The sequence below is a fragment of the Hyperolius riggenbachi genome, chromosome 8 (genome assembly GCF_040937935.1).
Source record: "Hyperolius riggenbachi isolate aHypRig1 chromosome 8, aHypRig1.pri, whole genome shotgun sequence".
Taxonomy (NCBI): Eukaryota; Metazoa; Chordata; class Amphibia; order Anura; family Hyperoliidae; genus Hyperolius; species Hyperolius riggenbachi.
In genome coordinates this window covers 242,783,925-242,806,765 of record NC_090653.1, presented here as the reverse complement: position 1 = coordinate 242,806,765, position 22,841 = coordinate 242,783,925, and the positions used below count along the sequence as shown (strand labels likewise).

The window sequence follows — 22,841 nt, the reverse complement described above, 5'->3', positions numbered from 1 at the left end:
ATATTCTCAGTACAGTGCTGCGTAAGATGTCGGTGCTATATAAATACTACAGTAAATAATAATAATAATGAAATTTCAGATGCAGAAACGCGGAATGCGCGTGGGGGAAAAAAAAAAGTATGAAGTGCACTTTGTCATCTTTGCAATCGTCCACTTTGTGTGTTTGAGGGGGATTTTAAAGTGTGTCTGCCCCATATTTTTTATTCAGGGGTGTAACTACAGGGCAGCAGCCCCTGCCACCGGGGGCTTACAGCTGTAAGTGGGACCCAACTACCACTACACTCCCTCCAATAAAGGGGTCCATCCTTCAGATCAGGTGTTTTTGTGGCTACACTTGTTATGTGTGTGAGGGTTCGGGGGGGGGGGGGGGGGGGTACGGTCGGTTAGATAGTATTTAACGCCTGCAGGGACTTGAGCGGCAGCAGGATGAAAAGTTATTGGACTCACCCTGTGCCCAGCTCACCGGCGGGCGCACACATATGTCCGGGAGGGGAGTGATGATGACACACACTTGGGGGGCTGGCCCAGCAGGCATTGCTAGGATGAATTCCTATAAATTTCATGCTAAAATCTATTAGAAACCTGTCTGCAGTGTGTGGGCAGGCATCAGATCTATCTATCAGATGGTCGATCTGGTAGCAGGCTGAAAGGAGCTTGGCCACTTTTAGGGACGCGACTCTACGGAATTACGGAAGAGGTCAGCACTATATAAACACCAGGGGTGTGGAGTCGGTACAAAAACAGATTCTGACTCAGACTCCTCAGTTTATGAAACCACGACTCCTACTCTAGGTACAAAAAAATTGCTCCACCAAGTGCTGTTATATTACATGGATGTTGGTAAGATTGTATAAACATTGTACAGCCAGATTGCATGAAAACTGTATGGTGTGTGGCCACCTTAAAGAGACTCTGTAACCAAAATTCCCCTGGGGGGTATTCACCTCGGGAGGGGGAAGCCTAAGGTTCCCAATGAGGCTTCCCCCTCCCCTGTAGCTGCAGGCAGTCTAGCGCTGGCTCCCCCGAAGCCTCCCGCAATCCTCCCCCGACAATCCTGACAAGGCTTGCTAGATTTACCTTCCCTGGCTCCAGTGGGGGCGGTGTCGCGGCTCTTAGCACTGAGATAGGCGGAAATAGCCGATCTCTTTCGGATGCGCTCTACTACGCAGGCGCAGGAGACTTGCACCTGTGCGGTAGAGCGGACCGACAGCAATCGGCTATTTCCGCCTATCTCCGAGTGGAGAGCCGATACTGCGCCTGCGCTGGAGCAGGGAAGGTAAATATTTACATCCCAGCTGTTTGAAGGGGCATGGCAAGACCATCGTGGGACACAGGAGGGTGGGGGAAGCATCGATAGGATCCGGAAGCTTCCCCCACCCGAGGTGAGTACCCCCAGGGGAACTTTTTTTAGTTACAGGTTTTGTTTAAAGGGGATCCGAGATAAGCTTTTACTCATTGCATAATTGTGTTCCTTTCATCTAGTTTATAGGGCATTCCTCAAGCCAAATACTTTTTTTTTTCATTTTATTTTAATACTCCAATTCCCTATAAACTAAACACAGCTCCTTTTGTGCCTTGGCACTGTAGCAAGGGCTTATGCTCAGTCTGGGCAGGAGGATGAGGAGATTACTAGCCATTGATTTCAGATGCAGAGGGGAGGAGTAAGGAGAAGAGGGGATTTAATTTACACACAGGCAAGCTGATAGCATCTCCAGCCCTCAGCCTGTGACAGTGTGACAAACAGAACATGGCTGCCCTCATTGTATCACAGGAATAAATAATCATAAACTTTACAAGCTGTTTGCAGCTAGATATGCTGTGTAAATTATCTAAACTTTAGATAAGATATATAGTCAAGTTACTTGTTATAGTTAGTTTTTCATCTCGGATCCGCTTTAACTTCAAAGCCCAGATAAATGCACAATAATAATAGCAGTTCTACTGGCTGTGGGGTGAAAGCAGAATTAGTAGGATAACAACAACTAACAACTCATTAAAATTACATTTCCTTTTAAACAAACTTTTCACTTTCAGAAAAAGAAGCTAAGGACCTGTTCAATGTAAAAGAATTGCTAGTAGTGAATCATTATGAGTAAGAGGCAATAAGCATGAAGAACGAGTGTGAGACAGTCCTCGATCACACACATTGTACAGAACACTGATGACTAAGATGGGAAACCCTGCCATGCAGAATCACCAGCTCATCCTATAGTGTACCCAAGACTTGTGTTTGTTTTCTTTTACAGCCTTGTAAACACACTGTCAGCGCTGCGTAATATGTTGGCGCTTTATAAATACAATAAATAAATAAATAACACACTGGATCAGTGATGGCGAAGCTTTCAGAGGCTGAGTGCCCAAAATGCAAGTCACTTGTCTATCAAAAAGTACCAACACCACAATTTAAATGAAATACTGTAGTTTTAACATGCATTAACATCTTTTCTGCTATAGAAAACCCAAGGTGAAAATAAAGTGACAAGATAAATACCTGTATCTATCCTTCTAGTCCTATAAAATGTATTATTTTTGTTTTTAATCCCCCAGTTTAATTTTCTGTTTAAAGTGAACCAGAGACGAAGCACCCTCATGTATTTTACCATATAGATCAGTGGGAACATTAGAGAAAACACCTACCCTGCACTCTGTTTCATTCTTCCCTGCACAGCTTGCTTCTTATCAGCCCTGATAAAATCCCAGACTGAGCATTCAGTCTGGCTTTGCTATAATGACTCAGCTATAAGGATTCCTGAGCAGAGCCAGAAGGGGGCAGGCTTGGGCTTGAAAAGACATCAGAGAAGACAGACTCAGCTATAATGATTCCTGAGCAAAGCCAGATTGAATGCTCAGTCGGGGATTTTATCAGGGCCAATAACAAGCAGGCTGAGCAGTGAAGAATGAAACAGAGAGCAGGGTAGGTGGTTTCTCTAATGTTCCCACTGATATATATGGTAAAATATATGAGGGTGGTTCGTCTCTGCTTCACTTTAAAGGAGTCATCAGGCGAATTAAAAAAAAAAAAAAACCTTTACCTGCTCCTGCGCAGTAAGCCCCGTACAACGTGGGCTTGATTGACAACAGCGGTTCGCACATGCGCAGTGCGGACGACCTCAGGGTCGGCTTCCGGACAGAGAACGGAGACCGGGACAGCGGCAGGGAGTGGAGGTGACAGCGTACGACAGTGCCTGATGACTCATTTAAGAGCTATAAAAAGTAGGTTTAATGTTTTATTGTCTCATATGACTGATGCAGCCTTTCACAGAGTCTCAGCGCCCCAGAAACTGTAGCGGGCTCACTCATCTGTTCCTCACATTCAGTGCTGGAACGCGGTGTGCTGGTTAGTGAGCCACAGGCCCGCAGCCAGCACAGGCCCTTCCAGCGCTTTGGGGGTGGGGACGCCCTAGGCCCCTCACTGCAGAGTCAGTTGTTCTAACCCCCCCCCCCGATGGCTGCCCTGATCGCAGCACAGTGGCGTAGTGGTTAGCGCTCTTGCCTTGCAGCATTGGGTCCCCGGTTCGAAACCCAGCCAGGGCACTATCTGCAAGGAGTTTGTATGTTCTCCCCGTGTCTGTGTGGGTTTCCTCTGGGCAGTCCGGTTTCCTCCCACATCCCAAAAACATACAGATAAGTTAATAGGCTTTCCCCTAAAATTTGGCCCTAGACTACAATAAATACACTACACGATACATACATAGACATACGACTATGGTAGGGATTAGATTGTGAGCTCCTTTGAGGGACAGTTAGTGACAAGACAATATTCTCAGTACAGTGCTGCGTAAGATGTCGGTGCTATATAAATACTACAGTAAATAATAATGAAATTTCAGATGCAGAAACGCGGAATGCGCGTGGGGGAAAAAAAAAAAGTATGAAGTGCACTTTGTCATCTTTGCAATTGTCCACTTTGTGCGTTTGAGGGGGATTTTAAAGTGTGTCTGCCCCATATTTTTTATTCAGGGGTGTAACTACAGGGCAGCAGCCCCTGCCACCGGGGGCTTACAGCTGTAAGTGGGACCCAACTACCACTACACTCCCTCCAATAAAGGGGTCCATCCTTCAGATCAGGTGTTTTTGTGGCTACACTTGTTATGTGTGTGAGGGTTCGGGGGGGGGGGGGGGGGGTACGGTCGGTTAGATAGTATTTAACGCCTGCAGGGACTTGAGCGGCAGCAGGATGAAAAGTTATTGGACTCACCCTGTGCCCAGCTCACCAGCGGGCGCACACATACATCCGGGAGGGGAGTGATGATGACATGCACTTGGGGGGCTGGCCCAGCAGGCATTGCTAGGATGAATTCCTATAAATTTCATGCTAAAATCTATTAGAAACCTGTCTGCAGTGTGTGGGCAGGCATCAGATCTATCTATCAGATGGTCGATCTGGTAGCAGGCTGAAAGGAGCTTGGCCACTTTTAGGGACGCGACTCTACGGAATTACGGAAGAGGTCAGCACTGTATAAACACCAGGGGTGTGGAGTCGGTACAAAAACAGATTCTGACTCAGACTCCTCAGTTTATGAAACGACGACTCCTACTCTAGGTACAAAAGAATTGCTCCACCAAGTGCTGTTATATTACATGGATGTTGGTAAGATTGTATAAACATTGTACAGACAGATTGCATGAAAACTGTATGGTGTGTGGCCACCTTAAAGAGACTCTGTAACCAAAAAAAAAAAAGTTCCCCTGGGGGGTATTCACCTCGGGAGGGGGAAGCCTAAGGTTTCCAATGAGGCTTCCCCCTCCCCTGTAGCTGCAGGCAGTCCAGCGCTGGCTCCCCCGAAGCCTCCCGCAATCCTCCCCCGACAATCCTGACAAGGCTTGCTAGATTTACCTTCCCTGGCTCCAGTGGGGGCGGTGTCGCGGCTCTCAGCACGGAGTTAGGCGGAAATAGCCGATCTCTTTCGGATGCGCTCTACTACGCAGGCGCAGGAGACTTGCACCTGTGCGGTAGAGCGGACCGACAGCAATCGGCTATTTCCGCCTATCTCCGAGTGGAGAGCTGATACTACGCCTGCGCTGGAGCCGGGAAGGTAAATATTTACATCCCAGCTGTTCGAAGGGGCATGGCAAGACCATCGTGGGACACAGGAGGGTGGGGGAAGCATCGATAGGATCCGGAAGCTTCCCCCACCCGAGGTAAGTACCCCCAGGGGAACTTTTTTTAGTTACAGGTTTTGTTTAAAGTGGATTCGAGATAAGCTTTTACTCATTGCATAATTGTGTTCCTTTCATATAGTTTATATGGCATTCCTCAAGCCAAATACTTTTTTTTTTTCGTTTTATTTTAATACTTCAATTCCCTATAAACTAAACACAGTTCATTTTGTGCCTTGGCACTGTAGCAAGGGCTTGTGCTCAGTCTGGGCAGGAGGATGAGGAGATTACTAGCACAGTGGCGTAGTGGTTAGCTATCTCGCCTTGCAGCGCTGGGTCCCTGGTTCGAATCCCAGCCAGGGCACTATCTGCAAAGAGTTTGTATGTTCTCTCTGTGTCTGCGTGGGTTTCCTCCGGGCACTCCGGTTTCCTCCCACATTCCAAAAACATATGGATAAGTTAATTGGCTCCCCCTAAAAATTGGCCCTAGACTACAGTACTTACACCACATAATATAGATATATGGCAATGGTAGGGATTAGATTGTGAGCTCCTTTGAGGGACAGTTAGTGACAAGATATATATATACACTGTACAGCGCTGCGTAATATGTCGGCGCTATATAAATACTAAATAATAATAATAATAAAATAATAATAAATTGATTTCAGATGCAGAGGGGAGGAGGAAGGAGGAGAGGGGATTTAATTTACACACAGGCAAGCTGATAGCATCTCCAGCCCTCAGCCTGTGACACTGTGACAAACAGAACATGGCTGCCCTCATTGTATCACAGGAATAAATCATCATAAACTTTACAAGCTGTTTGCAGCTAGATATGCTGTGTAAATTATCTAAACTTTAGATAAGATATATAGTCAAGTTACTTGTTCTAGTTAGTTTTTCATCTCAGATCCGCTTTAACTCCACAGCCCAGATAAATGCACAATAATAATAGCAGTTCTACTGGCGGGTGAAAGCAGAATTAGTAGGATAACAACAATTAACAACTCATTAAAATTACATTTCCTTTTAAACAAACTTTTCACGTTCACAAAAAGAAGCTAAGGACCTGTTCAATGTAAAAGAATTGCTAGTAGTGAATCATTATGAGTAAGAGGCAATAAGCATGAAGAATGAGTGTGAGACAGTCCTCGATCACACAGATTGTACAGAACACTGATGACTAAAGCAGGCCATACACTGGCTCGATTCACGGCCGTTTCGACAGCAGATCCGATCCTGGGATCGAATCTGCTGCCAATCGCTTGCGCTAAACGCACCCGCCGATCCGATTCCCTCCCGAAATCGGATCGGTCCGTCGATCGCGCCGTGCGGGAAATTACCCTCGATCGCCCGGCGGTAGGAGCGCGTCGCTTGCGGCGTACGATTCGGGCCCGATCCGAGCATGTATACATTACCTGAAGCTGGCTCCGGGGTCCTCTTCTCCTCGCTGCACCGCATTTCCGCATGTCCCAGTGTACGCTTATACTTCCTGTGTCACTCCGGTGACCAGGAAGTTGAAATAGAGGGCGCTCTATTTGAACTTCCTGGTCACAGAGTAACACAGGAAGCGCCGGGATGGAGCAAGAACAGCGGTGCGGTGCAGTGCGGAGAAGACGCCCGGGAGCCAGCCTCAGGTAATGTATACGAGGGGGGGGGGGGGGGGGGACAGGCGGCAGGAGCAGCTGAACAGATTGTGATCGGTTTCAGGCTGAAATCGATTCACAATCTGTTTGCAGTAAAGGCAGCCATACGATCCCTATCTGATCAGATTCGATCAGATAGGGATCTGTCAGCTGGTCGATCTAATGGCACATCGACCAGTGTATGGCCACCTTAAGATGGGAAACCCTGCCATGCAGAATCACCAGCTCATCCTATAGTGTTCCCAAGACTTGTGTTTGTTTTTCTTTTACAGACTTGTAAACACACTGTCAACGCTGCGTAATAGCTTGGCGCTTTATAAATACAATAAATAAATAAATAACACACTGGATCAGTGGCGAAGCTTTCAGAGGCTGAGTGCCCAAAATACAAGTCACTTGTCTATCACAAAGTACCAACACCACAATTTAAATGAAATACTGTAGTTTTAACATGCATTAACATCTATTCTACTATAGAAAACCCAAGGTGAAAATAAACTGACAAGATAAATACCTGTATCTATCCTTCTAGTCCTATAAAATGTATTATTTTTGTTTTTAATCCCCCAGTTTAATTTTCTGTTTAAAGTGAACCAGAGACGAAGCACCCTCATGTATTTTACCATATAGATCAGTGGGAACATTAGAGAAAACACCTACCCTGCACTCTGTTTCTTTCTTCCCTGCACAGCTTGCTTCTAATCAGCCCTGATAAAATCCCCGACTGAGCATTCAGTCTGGCTTTGCTATAATGACTCAGCTATAAGGATTCCTGAGCAGAGCCAGAAGGGGGCAGGCTTGGGCTTGAAAAGACATCAGAGAAGACAGACTCAGCTATAATGATTCCTGAGCAAAGCCAGACTGAATGCTCAGTCAGGGATTTTATCAGGGCCGATAACAAGCAGGCTGAGCAGTGAAGAATGAAACAGAGAGCAGGGTAGGTGGTTTCTCTAATGTTCCCACTGATATATATGGTAAAATATATGAGGGTACTTCGTCTCTGGTTCACTTTAAAGGAGTCATCAGGCGAATTTAAAAAAAAAAAAACCTTTACCTGCTCCTGCGCAGTAAGCCCCGTACAACGTGGGCTTGATTGACAACAGCGGTTCGCACATGCGCAGAGCGGATGACCTCAGGGTCGGCTTCCGGACAGAGAACGGAGACCGGGACAGCGGCGGGGAGTGGAGGTGACAGCGTACGACAGTGCCTGATGACTCATTTAAGAGCTGTAAAAAGTAGGTTTAATGTTTTATTGTCTCATATGACTGATGCAGCCTTTCACAGAGTCTCAGCGCCCCAGAGGCAAAACACATGAACTATTGACTTTCTTTATCTATCCCCTGCACTTATAAACTGTTGTCTGCCAGGTAAGAGTATTATAGCTATAATTCCTTATCAGCAAGTCTGACTAGGTCCCGATTGGAGAGAAACTGTCACTTGCATACCTGAATGGTTAACTCTTTTAGGCCAAAAAAGGAAGAAAAGAACATGTCTTTACACTGAAAAGCATCTAAGATGCTCTTCCCACTCCACCCACTTCAGGCATGCAGCGTCCGGACTGATCGGAGGCAGTGATGGGACAAAGCCCGCATGCCCAGAGATGGCTCTGCATGCCGCCTCGGACAGAGAGACATAAGTTCGCCACCACTGCACCAGATGGTTCTCTGATGAGTTGGCCAGTTTGGGCCATCTCTGCCAAGAATCTAGAGTGTGTACAGCCTTCCTGATGTGTTGCTGAGGGATTCGGAGTACCAAATCATCTCGGTCATGTGCATTGTTCCCCTACTTACCTGAAATTTTTTTGAAGCCCATTAAGTACAGTGGGGTTGTGATAATGATGACCTACATCATTACTGAAGTTTGCTTTTGTAGTCGTAGAGTTGGTCATGTCTCGTTCTTGTTGATTACAGATGGCCAATGAGATGCTGGTAACTCTGGTTCTCATGCACATTTAACACAAAATGTACAGTGGTTTGCTAAAGTATTCGGCCCCCTTGAAGTTTTCCACATTTTGCCATATAACTGCCACACACATGAATCAATTTTATTGGAATTCCACGTGAAAGACCAATACAAAGTGGTGTACACGTGAGAAATGGAACAAAAAAAATCATACACGATTCCAAACATTTAAAAAAATAAATAACTGCAAAGTGGGGTGTGCGTAATTATTCACCCACTTTGTAGAACCACCTTTTGCTGCAATTACAGCTGACAGTCTTTTATGCTGGGCATACACAGGTCTATCCGGCGGCCGATTAGCCGCCGGATCGACTCAAGCCGCATCCCGGCTAGTCCGCCCGGATCGATTCCCGCCGGCGCTTATCTTCCGCTCGATTCGCCGCTATTGTCCGCCCGCGGGTATCGATATATTGAGCGTGGAATCGATCCCTGCGGTCATCGGACACGTCGGATATTATCAATCGAGCTATCAGCGGCTCGATTGATAAGCCTGCGTTGAGCCGTGTATGCCCAGCATTAGGGTATGTCTCTACCAGCTTTGCACATCTAGAGACTGAAATCCTTGTCCATTCTTCTTTGCAAAACAGCTCCAGCTCAGTCAGATTAGATGGACAGCGTTTGTGAACAGCATTTTTCAGATCTTGCCACAGATTCTCGATTGGATTTAGATCTGCAATTTGACTGGACCATTCTAACACATGGACAGGTTTTGTTTTAAACCATTCCCTGACTTTATGCTTAGGGCCGTTGTCCTGCTGGAAGGTGAACCTCCGCCCCGGTCTCAAGTCTTTTGCAGACTCCAAGAGGTTTTCTTCCAAGATTGCCCTGTATTTGGCTCCATCCATCTTCCCATCAACTCTTACCAGCTTCCCTGTCCCTGCTGAAAAGATGCACGATGCACCCCCCCCCCCCCCCACCCCCAAGCATGATGCTGCCACCACCATATTTGACAGCGGGGATGGTGTGTTCAGAGTGATGTGCAGTGTTAGTTTTCCTCCACACATAGCGTTTTGCTTTTTGGCCAAAAAGTTCCATTTTGGTCTCATCTGACCAAAGCACCTTCTTCCACATGTTTGCTGTGTCCCCCACATGGCTTGTGGCCAAATGCAAATGGGACTTCTTATGCTTTCTGTTAACAATGGCTTTCTTCTTGCCACTCTTCCATAAAGGCCAACTTTGTACAGTGCATGACTAATAGTTGTCCTATGGACAGATTCCCCCACCTGAGCTGTAGATCTCTGCAGCTCGTCCAGAGTCACCATGGGCCTCTTGACTGCATTTCTGATCAGCGCTCTCCTTGTTCGGCCCGTGAGTTTAGGTGGACGGCCTTGTCTTGGTAGGTTTACAGTTGTGCCATACTCCTTCCATTTCTGAATGATCGCTTGAACAGTGCTCCGTGGGATGTTCAAGGCTTTGGAAATCTTTTTGTAGCCTAAGCCTGCTTTAAATTTCTCAATAACTTTATCCCTGACCTGTCTTGTGTGTTCTTTGGACTTCATGGTGTTGTTGCTCCCAATATTCTCTTAGACAACCTCTGAGGCTGTCCCAGAGCAACTGTATTTGTCCTGACATTAGATTACACACAGGTGCACTCTATTTAGTCATTAGCACTCATCAGGCAATGTCTATAGGCAACTGACTGCACTCAGATCAAAGGGGGCTGAATAATTTCGCACACCCCACTTTGCAGTTATTTATTTGTAAAAAATGTTTGGAATCATGTATGATTTTTACTCCACTTCTCACGTGTACACCACTTTGTATTGATCTTTCAAGTGGAATTCCAATAAAATTGATTCATGTTTGTGGCAGTAATATGACAAAATGTGGAAAACTTCAAGAGGGCCGAATCTGTATTTAGATTGAGATCTGGCCAATGCAAATTGTCAAGCATTTGATTGGCCTAATTCCAAAAACCATTTCAGAAAACAGTATATTACATGCAGATTCATGGAGCTGATATGTAACTAACGACTGGAACTAGTGGCAGAGCATGTTCTTGCCAGGACAGCCATTCAAATCTTAGCTTTGTTATACCAACCCTCACTTCAGCTGAGCTATTACTGATCAAAGGGTGCAAAAGTAAGCTGGAATTGGGCACTGAACAAGGAGGAAGACTGGGATGGGTACTGCGCAGAAAGAAGAACTAGGACTGTATGGGGTATGAACAGATGAGCTGACACAGTTTTACAGTGAGAGGAAGTCTCTATGCCTGAGCCTGGTGCAGACAGGACTAGGCCTGAGACTTGTACTGAGAGGTGGCCTAAAACTGAAATTTGTATACAAAAAAGGTCTAAAACTGGCCCATTTTTAGAGTGATCCCCTAGGAACGTTGTTGCATACAGTGAAGGTCTACGACCGGGCCTTGCGCAAAAGGAAAGTCTACGACCGGGCCTTGCGCAAAAGGAAAGTCTAGGACCGGGCCTTGCGCAAAAGGAAAGTCTAGGACCGGGCCTTGCGCAAAAGGAAAGTCTAGGACCGGGCCTTGCGCAAAAGGAAAGTCTAGGACCGGGCCTTGCGCAAAAGGAAAGTCTAGGACCGGGCCTTGCGCAAAAGGAAAGTCTAGGACCGGGCCTTGCGCAAAAGGAAAGTCTAGGACCGGGCCTTGCGCAAAAGGAAAGTCTAGGACCGGGCCTTGCGCAAAAGGAAAGTCTAGGACCGGGCCTTGCGCAAAAGGAAAGTCTAGGACCGGGCCTTGCGCAAAAGGAAAGTCTAGGACCGGGCCTTGCGCAAAAGGAAAGTCTAGGACCGGGCCTTGCGCAAAAGGAAAGTCTAGGACCGGGCCTTGCGCAAAAGGAAAGTCTAGGACCGGGCCTTGCGCAAAAGGAAAGTCTAGGACCGGGCCTTGCGCAAAAGGAAAGTCTAGGACCGGGCCTTGCGCAAAAGGAAAGTCTAGGACCGGGCCTTGCGCAAAAGGAAAGTCTAGGACCGGGCCTTGCGCAAAAGGAAAGTCTAGGACCGGGCCTTGCGCAAAAGGAAAGTCTAGGACCGGGCCTTGCGCAAAAGGAAAGTCTAGGACCGGGCCTTGCGCAAAAGGAAAGTCTAGGACCGGGCCTTGCGCAAAAGGAAAGTCTAGGACCGGGCCTTGCGCAAAAGGAAAGTCTAGGACCGGGCCTTGCGCAAAAGGAAAGTCTAGGACCGGGCCTTGCGCAAAAGGAAAGTCTAGGACCGGGCCTTGCGCAAAAGGAAAGTCTAGGACCGGGCCTTGCGCAAAAGGAAAGTCTAGGACCGGGCCTTGCGCAAAAGGAAAGTCTAGGACCGGGCCTTGCGCAAAAGGAAAGTCTAGGACCGGGCCTTGCGCAAAAGGAAAGTCTAGGACCGGGCCTTGCGCAAAAGGAAAGTCTAGGACCGGGCCTTGCGCAAAAGGAAAGTCTAGGACCGGGCCTTGCGCAAAAGGAAAGTCTAGGACCGGGGCTTGCGCAAAAGGAAAGTCTAGGACCGGGCCTTGCGCAAAAGGAAAGTCTAGGACCGGGCCTTGCGCAAAAGGAAAGTCTAGGACCGGGCCTTGCGCAAAAGGAAAGTCTAGGACCGGGCCTTGCGCAAAAGGAAAGTCTAGGACCGGGCCTTGCGCAAAAGGAAAGTCTAGGACCGGGCCTTGCGCAAAAGGAAAGTCTAGGACCGGGCCTTGCGCAAAAGGAAAGTCTAGGACCGGGCCTTGCGCAAAAGGAAAGTCTAGGACCGGGCCTTGCGCAAAAGGAAAGTCTAGGACCGGGCCTTGCGCAAAAGGAAAGTCTAGGACCGGGCCTTGCGCAAAAGGAAAGTCTAGGACCGGGCCTTGCGCAAAAGGAAAGTCTAGGACCGGGCCTTGCGCAAAAGGAAAGTCTAGGACCGGGCCTTGCGCAAAAGGAAAGTCTAGGACCGGGCCTTGCGCAAAAGGAAAGTCTAGGACCGGGCCTTGCGCAAAAGGAAAGTCTAGGACCGGGCCTTGCGCAAAAGGAAAGTCTAGGACCGGGCCTTGCGCAAAAGGAAAGTCTAGGACCGGGCCTTGCGCAAAAGGAAAGTCTAGGACCGGGCCTTGCGCAAAAGGAAAGTCTAGGACCGGGCCTTGCGCAAAAGGAAAGTCTAGGACCGGGCCTTGCGCAAAAGGAAAGTCTAGGACCGGGCCTTGCGCAAAAGGAAAGTCTAGGACCGGGCCTTGCGCAAAAGGAAAGTCTAGGACCGGGCCTTGCGCAAAAGGAAAGTCTAGGACCGGGCCTTGCGCAAAAGGAAAGTCTAGGACCGGGCCTTGCGCAAAAGGAAAGTCTAGGACCGGGCCTTGCGCAAAAGGAAAGTCTAGGACCGGGCCTTGCGCAAAAGGAAAGTCTAGGACCGGGCCTTGCGCAAAAGGAAAGTCTAGGACCGGGCCTTGCGCAAAAGGAAAGTCTAGGACCGGGCCTTGCGCAAAAGGAAAGTCTAGGACCGGGCCTTGCGCAAAAGGAAAGTCTAGGACCGGGCCTTGCGCAAAAGGAAAGTCTAGGACCGGGCCTTGCGCAAAAGGAAAGTCTAGGACCGGGCCTTGCGCAAAAGGAAAGTCTAGGACCGGGCCTTGCGCAAAAGGAAAGTCTAGGACTGGGCCTTGCGCAAAAGGAAAGTCTAGGACTGGGCCTTGCGCAAAAGGAAAGTCTAGGACTGGGCCTTGCGCAAAAGGAAAGTCTAGGACTGGGCCTTGCGCAAAAGGAAAGTCTAGGACTGGGCCTTGCGCAAAAGGAAAGTCTAGGACTGGGCCTTGTACACAATGAAGATCTAGGACTGAGCCGTGTGCACAATGAGGGTTAGGACTGGGCCTTGCACACAGTGATGGTCTAGAACTAGGCCTTCTGTGCAATGAAGATCTAGGACTGCAAAGCATAAAACTTAAAACCAACAAGAACAGCTATAGTGGAGGCACCCCAATACTATATGATAAAATATAATAAAAGGTAAGTATTGCACTTGCCACAAAAATTTATGGTAGTCAAAGGGGCACTCATAGTGGTATTGTAAGAGATTGTAGCCACATCAGAACACAATTTTGTATAATCGGAATGGGGGAAAGGGAAAAGCACAATAACTTTAGGAGTCCAACCAACGTTCAATGAAGAGCAATATTATAGATATAACAGATTAACTTTATTAATATCAAAAGTTTACAAATGAACAATATAAATAGATGCCAAATAATCACAATACAAACATGATTATGGTACTACAGTAACATGATTATATTGGTACACAATACCTGACGAAGTGGGCAAGACCTGTGAAATACATTATGTCAATTACGTTTTGGCATACAGAATTGAGTTAGATCATTTTTAGAGGTAAGAGCAATGCTTAAATCTTATTATAAACTACCTGGGTGCCACCAATATAGCTTTTCTGTTACACTCTCATGAGCTAATAAGCTCAGTACCAATACAATACCTAAAACTGCAGACTGTATGCATACAGAAACTGGACACTGTATGTAAGGAGAGAAGAGACAGCACCGAGCTCTGTATGAAGTGCCGGTCATGTCAATAAAGCTATTTTTGATTTGATTTGAGAGAATAGTGGGAGGCCATACACAGATAACATTAGCTATGTACAGATAATTCAGCTGACCTCTGGACACTTCAGACAACAGAGCTGACCACAATACAGAGACATATTGCTGAGAGCTGCATGCCTGACAACAAATAAAGCTAAAAGGTTATATTTCACTACTAGAATATTAAGCACAGAGGACTGGCACTATAATTCAATTCAAGAGCTTATCAACATAAACACAATTACCGTATTTTTGGGGCTATAAGATGCTCCGGACTATAAGATGCACCCAGGTTTAGAGGTCAAAAACCAGGGAAAAAACATATATACTTAACCTGGTGCGTCTATGGTCCAGGGGCGTCTTGTAGATGTTTTTTCCCCATGTATCCTTCTGTGTCCCCAGTGTCTTATCTGCCCTGCTGTCACCCCTCTGGCTGGTGTCCCCCGCGTCCTTCTGTGTCACATTTGCCCCCCTGTGCCGGAGAGGCACAGGTGGTAGGCCTGAATGATTTTAGGAAAAAATTGAATTGAGCGATTTCTGTTTGAAATTGCGATTTCGATTCAATTCACGATTTCCTTCAAATCAAGCTTTGTTCCCCCTCTGTGCTTGTTTGTTCCCCCTCTGTCCCCCTGTCTCTCTTTGTGCCCCCTTTGTCTCTTTATGCCTCCTCTGGGTCTCTCTCTTGCCCCCTTTGTGTCTCTGTTCCCGCTCTGTTTCTCTCTGTGCCCCCTTTGTGTCTCTGGCCCAGTGCACACCAAAAACCTCTAGCAGATCCGCAGAACACTAGAGGTTTTTGAAGCAGATTTCAGAGCGATTGTTGTTTGGAGAGGTTTTCTAAACATGCCTAGTGTTTTTTTGGAGCGTTTTTGTGTAGCAGATTAAAACTATTGTTACAGTAAAGCGGTTACTGAACAGCCACTGTAACAAAAACTCTTGGAAAACCGCTCTGATCTAGCGTTTTTCAGAGCGTTTTGCGTTTTTTCCTATACTTAACATTGAAGGAAGAAACGCCTCAGAAATTCAAAAAATGCTGCTGCCCGGGAGTTTGCGTTTCTGCTAAAACCGAACCGCTCTAGTGTGCACCAGCCCATTGAAATACATTACCCAAGCGTTTCCTCAGCCACAAGCATTCCTAAAAACGCAACCGAACCGCTCTGGTGTGCACTAGGCCTCTCTTTGTGCCCGCTCTGTCTCTGTGCCCGCTTTGTGCCTCCTCTGTCCCCCAAGCTGCATCAGTTCTGGACATAGCTTCCAGCACGAGTCCAGCGATGCCCATCTATCCACTTCGCCTCCTGCAGGTTCTAATGCCCGGAATACTTCCTGTTTGTCATGTGACAGAGGAACCCGGAGTTTTGCCAAGCACAAGAGCCGGCAGATGGCGATAGAGGACAGACAGCGTTGGACTCGTGCGGAATTTAAGTCCAACGCTGCGGGCCGCACGCGCTGGGACTTTGGGGAAGTTTGAAGCCACTTCTTCAAACTTCCCCATGTGGAAATGACGTGATCGCGATAATTGCTGCTTTGACGATTCCGAAATTGTGATCTTGGTGATCACGATTTCGGTTTAAATTCGATTTATCTTTCAGGCCTAACAGGTGGACACCGAACACAGGAGGGCAGCTGGGACACAGGATGGCAAGGGGCCAGTGAGACACAGGGGACACCAGCCAGAGGGGAGACAGGATGACACTAGAGACACAAGGCAGCAATGGAAGACAGAGGGGGCACTTATGGGGGACACCTTCAGACCATTAGACGCACTAACGTTTTACCCCCATTTTTGGGGGAGAAAAAGTGAGTCTTGTGGTCCAAAAAAGACATTATATTGAGTCACTAAAGCGTGTTTATTGGAGTATGTACTGTATATATATTGTATAATATTGGAGTATGCACTGCCACATCATTTGAATGCCGGGTGGAGCCCATAATAGTAAAATATTGGTACTACTGGTATACATGCTATATGCACTACCTGGCACCTATTATAACCTTGACTATCTGCTATAAATGCCTAACCCATCCTGTAGGTGCCTAACCCTAACATCCTGTAAGTGCCTAGGAAGGAAAAAAAAAAAAGAAAAAAAAAAAAAAGACACCCTACCTAATGCTACCTAAAGAGAACCCGAGGTGTGTTTAAAGAATGTTATCTGCATACAGAGGCTGGATCTGCCTATACAGCCCAGCCTCTGTTGCTATCCCAAACCCCCCTAAGGTCCCTCTGCACTCTGCAATCCCTCTTAAATAACAGCCACGCTATGAGGCTGTGTTTACATCTGTAGTGTCAGTCTCAGCTGCTCCCCCGCCTCCTGCATAGCTCCGGTCCCTGCCCCCGTCCCTTCCCTCCAATCAGCAGGGAGGGAAGGGATGCAGGCGGGGATTGGAGTTCTGCAGTAGGCGGGGAGAGCAGCAGACTGACACTATAGAGATAAACACAGCCAGCTCTGACAAGCTGTTTGTCAGCAGCGTGGCTGTGATTTATGAGGGATTGCAGAGTGCAGGGGGACCTTAGGGGGGTTTGGGATAGCAACAGAGGCTGGGCTGTGTAGGCAGATCCAGCCTCTGTATGCAGCTAAAAGTTGATAAATAATTGAAAAAGCTGTATACCTCCAGCTAGAAGCCAGAATCCTACAAAATAACAGTTATGACCCATTCCAGTCTGGCTTCAGGAAACACCACAGTACTGAAACTGCCCTCATCCAAATATGCAACCACCTGCTCATGGCAAGAGACAGAGGAGAGTGCTCCATCCTCATACTGCTAGACCTTTCTGCAGCCTTTGACACAGTTGACCATGACATCTTGATAAACAGGCTACAGGAATACTGCGGCATTGATGGCATAGTACTTCAGTGGTTCCAATCCTTCTTGAGTGGCAGAACCCACAAAGTGTCTATGGGGCCCTTCCTGTCCACCCCTGTAACACTTAAGTATGGGGTGCCCCAGGGCTCAATCCTCTCTCCCCTGCTTTTCACGATTTACATGCTACCGTTGGGAAAACTAATCCAAAAACATGGCCTGAAATACCACTGCTATGCAGACGACACCCAACTATATCTTTCCTTCAAGCCTGGTGTGACAGACCCAACTCTAACTATAAACGCCTGCTTACGTGAACTACAGCAATGGATGAATGACAACTGGCTGAAACTAAATGCAGACAAAACTGAAGTCCTTCTGATTGGAGGGCAGAGCATGATAACAAAACAACTTAACTTGCAGTCTTCACCACTGGGAATAGGAGGCACGGCTCTACGCAGCTCTGATCATGTGCGTAGCCTGGGAGTTCTAATTGATGGGGATTTAAACTTCAGAACTCAAATCTCTGCTGTGGTGAAATCATCCTATTTTCACCTGAAGAACATTGCAAAAATCAAGCACCTCATACCCCCAGAAGATCTGCCAACCTTAGTCCACGCCTTCATCACATCCCGACTGGACTACTGCAATGCTCTCTACACTGGCCTTCCAAAAAAGGTCTTGTACCGCCTACAGCTGATACAGAATACTGCTGCCAGACTGCTAACCAACCAACCCCGTCACTGCCACATAACGCCAGTCCTGCATTCCCTTCACTGGCTACCTATAGAATGGAGGGTCCTATTCAAGATCGGCCTACTGACATTTAAATCCCTGAATAATCTATGCCCTGGATACATGAAAGATATGTTACAGCTGTGTAGCAATCCCCGCATTCTCAGATCCTCAGGTTCTAATAATCGAGTCATACCCAGAGTCCACTTGGAAACTTTTGGTCCCAGAGCCTTCTGTCATGCTGCCCCTACGTTTTGGAACTCCTTACCTTAACAGATCAGGACAGCCCCATCCCTGGACGTGTTTAAATCCAGAATGAAAACCCACCTGTTCAGTCTGGCATTTGCAGAAATATAACTTTTGTTGTGTGAATACTTCATCCTACTAATTACTGAATCTGAGAGAGCCTAAGCGCTTTGAGTCCTATGGGAGAAAAGCGCTATAGAAATGTTATTGTATTGTAGATAATATTCTTCAAACCCACCTCGGGGTTCTCTTTAACCCTCTATAAGTGCCTAACCTTAAAGTGGACCTGAACTCTTGAACAGGAGAGAAGGAAAACACAGATAAATCTACCCTGTGTGTGTTTATGGAAAACAAAGCAAATAACATTTATACTGCTCTTTACTCCAGATGAATCGCCACAACACTTTGGCGTGAAAAAGCTGTAGACACCCCCCCTATGACTTGTACTCCTCTCCTGGAAATGGTACTGTAGCCTGTTATGTTTTTTACAATCTCATAAGGAAATTAACGACGTTTTGCATTGCATGTGCGTGCCCACTTTCTCTTTTTTATGAATGCATGGATTGCAATTGGGCTATAGAACTCCAGGTGTTTTTGTCACGGTCCTGTGCACTGACTTTTCTCCCTACAATATTAATGCCCTTTACTCCTGGCAGACTCAAAAGTGCTTGAGCTGCAGTCACTAGAGCACGCTCAGTAGGCAAAAGCAGGGTTAGGGAGTCTAGCCCAAGGACTCTTTACTGAATAGGTGCCGTTTAATTCTCCCTTATTCAATGAACCAGAGTAATTTGAGCTGCCGGTTCTCTGCCAAGTCTGCAGAGTTGTGAGCTAATATGTAAATGCTAGAGGTTAACCCTTTCTGTGCTCCCAGCAAACCAGGAAGTAACCACTTAGCAGCATTTCTGTAAGAACTCTATAAGCGGTAACAAGGAAATATTTTTTGTTAAAGGTTATTATGCTGTTGCTTATCTTTTAGAGAAGAGAGGAAGTTCTGAGTTCAGGTCCGCTTTAACACTCTCCACCCCCCACCCCCCATGCCTAATCTTAACCTCCCCAGTAAGTGAGAATCGTGCACCCAAAAGACCAATAGTTGTAGCCTAGTTTACAGTCTACGATCAGCTAAACCATTAAATACTGTGTAGTAGCCGATCAGGCACCCAAATGACCGCCTGGGTGTCTGATTACTGATAAATTAACATGGGTGTCTATTAAACAGGGGCCAATCACGGCGCCCAATTGACCTGATCCACGTTTATTGGTTATAGGCCATTCTATATGCAAAATGATTATGAAGAATATATCAAACAGCACTGTACATTGATGATGTCTAAAGACATGCATACATTAATTTGCAAGCATACATTAAATAATTAATTCATTAATAATTAACATACATGCATACATCAATTTACATAGATAAGGCATATACACCATCAGGCATACAGGACTGTACATAGATAATGTATACAGACTAAAGGCCCATAAACACATCTGATTTTTTGGAACGACGGGGTCGTTTGAACGTCCCGTCGTTCAGACGTCCGCCCGCTAAATCGGGCGTGTGTACAGACTGTCGTTCGCGTGATAAGACTGAGTTTGAGCGATCCGCCAGGCGGATCGCTTAAACTCAGTCTTATCACACGAACGACAGTATGTACACATGCCCGATTTAGCGGGCGGACATCTGGACGACGGGACGTTCAAACGACCCCGTCGTTCCAAAAAAATCAGATGTGTGTATGGGCCTTAACTATCAGGAGTAAAGAACTGTACACTGATAACTTATATAAGCTATCAGTAATATAGTACTATACACAGATAATGCATATAGATAATGCATATATACACCTTTAGAAATCACCATATACAGTGCAATTATTAGACAAATAACATTGTATGTAAATAATATATTATATACGGACCAAGCGTCAGAAATTGAGAGCTGTAAACAATATATAAGGACTATCAGCAATACACATAGATAATGTACATGGATTAGCACCATTGCATAGAATGTAAAGGATCAGGCTATCAAGCACACAACACTGTACATAAATAATATACATAGAGGTTATCAAGCATATAGTACTGTACATGATGTACATAGGCCTGGTTATATGCATATATGATTCTATGTAATACTTGTGAAATGACAAATATACAGTATATGGATTAGCACAAATAAAACCATTATATGTTATGCTAAACAACTGGCTATCAGGCTTACAGTACTGTACATAATTGATATATACAGTCCAACAGGAATATATTACATATCAGGTATATGGGCTGGCTGCCAGGCATACCTACTATTTATATATAGATAACATGCATAGAAATTATCAGACATACAATAATTCATATAGACAATGTACACAGGCTGATTATCAGACATACAGCACTGTATAGAGTCAGGGTGCCCATATATGAAATTGACATTTCAATCTGATAATTTTATTGGATCTAAGGAGACTCGATACAGCAACATGGCCAACCAATCAATCTTTGCAAGGTCGCAGAGGCTCGATTGAGTGCGTGGCGGTAACAGCGTTTGTTCGATATCCCGACACCTGATGGTCCCCTAGCTGGTGCCCCCCCAAATGTGTATGTTCTCGCTCGTATGCAGTGCTGAATCCTTGCCTCCTCCGGTGTCCGGCATCACGTGACACCGGCGCATATAGCAATGTCACATGGTACAACCGGAAGAGGCCAGGAATTGCGCCGGTGTGTTAGGTGAGCTTTCAACACTGCACAAGGGGGCACACATACACTCTGGGGGCAGCAGTAGGAGAATTTCCAATAGAATTTTTTTTATGCTGAAATCTATTGGAAATTTGTGTGCAATGTATGGGCAGGCAATAGACTCCTCTCTGATCTATCTAATGGTCAATCTGGTGGCACATCAAGTAATGTATGGCCAGCTTTAATGTACATAGAATGCTTATCAGGCACACCACTCTCAGTATAACGTGCACGGAATGACTATCAGATACACGTTATACGGATGTTATTTCCAGCATGCATAATGAACCATAAACACATACTAGATATGGAACATGAAACACCTATAAAGCACAGAGGCATAGTATACATAAGACATGTGCCTTTAGAACACGCTATATAGGGAGTATGCAGATATACAGAGAGCACTCAGCCTGCACTGCATGCAGACAGCGCCTGTCACTAGCTAATCCTATAGACAGCGAGGGAAGCACTGAGCACATATGCCATATGCCTGTCTCTGGGTGTATTTGCTGACCGAGGGCTTTGCAAAAACAGTGATACACATCAAAATATGTCAATACTGATAAAATAAATGGATATGTGATATCAGCCAACGCAATGTAGTCAAATAATTGGTCAAGCAATTAACATAGAGAATAAAGCAACACAAGCAGTACATAGATATACAGATAAAACACACAGAAATCATGTGTGTCCCCGACTGACAGTGCACTGCACAACGAGTACAAGGTGACAGATCCAAAACGCACAGCGATATAAATTCAAGATTATGTATAGTGTGTGTGTGTCCCTGAGGATGGGCACCGTGGTATACTATACAGGGCGGGCACTGGGAGATCTGCATGGGGGTATACATACTGTATAAATAAGCAAATGATATCCATCTCTCTCTATCTACATTATAATGTATATAACAGAATTCTTCAGGGCAAGACATTGCATATGGTGAGAGGTGGTGAAATAATAAGCCATGCATCGTAATACAGATAAATAATTTACAGTGATACAGATATAAGCAGTGTACAGAGATATAAATATGAGAGGTGCAGTGTTATAAATAGTATATAATCATCATATACATATATACATACATATACACACACATAGTGCACCTATGAAAAGCTATAGAGAGCACAGTGAACACACACATATATATCATACAATATAGTGATGGAACTAGCAATATACAGAAATCATGCATCCAGTGCAGCTCCCTGATTGATGATACCCATAGATACTGGCATAGAAAGCAAGGAGGCATATATGGGGATGGGCAGGAAAGGGTAGTAGGTATGAATATATACATACCAGCACATAGTAGTAGTAATAATAAATCATTACAACAATAGTAAATAGAAATAGCACTGCTAACAATAATAATATGGACTGTGGCGACTGCGGGGCAGTGATCAGGGCAGCCACTCACCCAGAGCTCGGTGCCCCAGCTCATGATGTTCAGGGGGCGGCGGGCACCCTCGCCCGCTTAGCGCTGCAGAACAAGCAGTGACAGCAGCCCGTCAGGGGGCGTGTCTCGGCGGATGCTGTGGCCCCGGAGGGGGCTGGGTTAGTGGTATCTCCCGAGATAAGGGTGTCACGGTATCATCTCCAGCCGGGCGGAGGCACAGAGATGCGGACAGCACAGGAGGCACCGCGGGCGCGCGCACTGGGGGCTTTGCTCCGGCGTGCGAATGCGAGTGGGCGTGGCGGTAACACCAATGAAGGGGCACGGCTAGACAGCCTCAGTGGGCGTGGGTGGGCTATGTTGCCTAGCTAAGGGAGCAAGATACAGGTTCTGGGCGTGACCTCGGCACTGGATGGGCGTGACTGCAGCGTGAACGGGGCGGGGTCGTCTTTGACAGCTCGGGAGCACATCTCCTAGAATAACGGTCAGTGGGGGATCTTCCAGAGAACCAATCGTACCTCAGCGGGCGGGGTTTTCGCTTGTTGCGACGAGGCTTGGGACGCAGCAGTGTAGGAAAGTGGGCGCGTCCTATAGAACGATGCTATTCTAGGACACGCAGCGCCACTTGGCGTTAAAATCAGCACATTAACACAACTTAGAAATAAGCCTGGTATTTTTTCCTAGTGTGAGAAAATTGACCAGGAAATTTGCAATAAAT

General features: G+C 46.4%; 1 protein-coding gene across 1 annotated transcript in view; it reads right to left on the bottom strand.

Moving 5' to 3' along the window:
• Positions 1-22,519, bottom strand: part of FNBP1 (formin binding protein 1) — a 243,885-nt gene extending 221,366 nt beyond the window's left edge. Inside the window, exon 1 of the mRNA XM_068248467.1 lies at positions 22,148-22,519. Coding sequence (XP_068104568.1) covers positions 22,148-22,171 — 24 coding nt within the window. The 5' untranslated portion in view covers positions 22,172-22,519. The remainder of the gene's footprint in view (positions 1-22,147) is intronic.
• Positions 22,520-22,841: the final 322 nt, after the last annotated feature.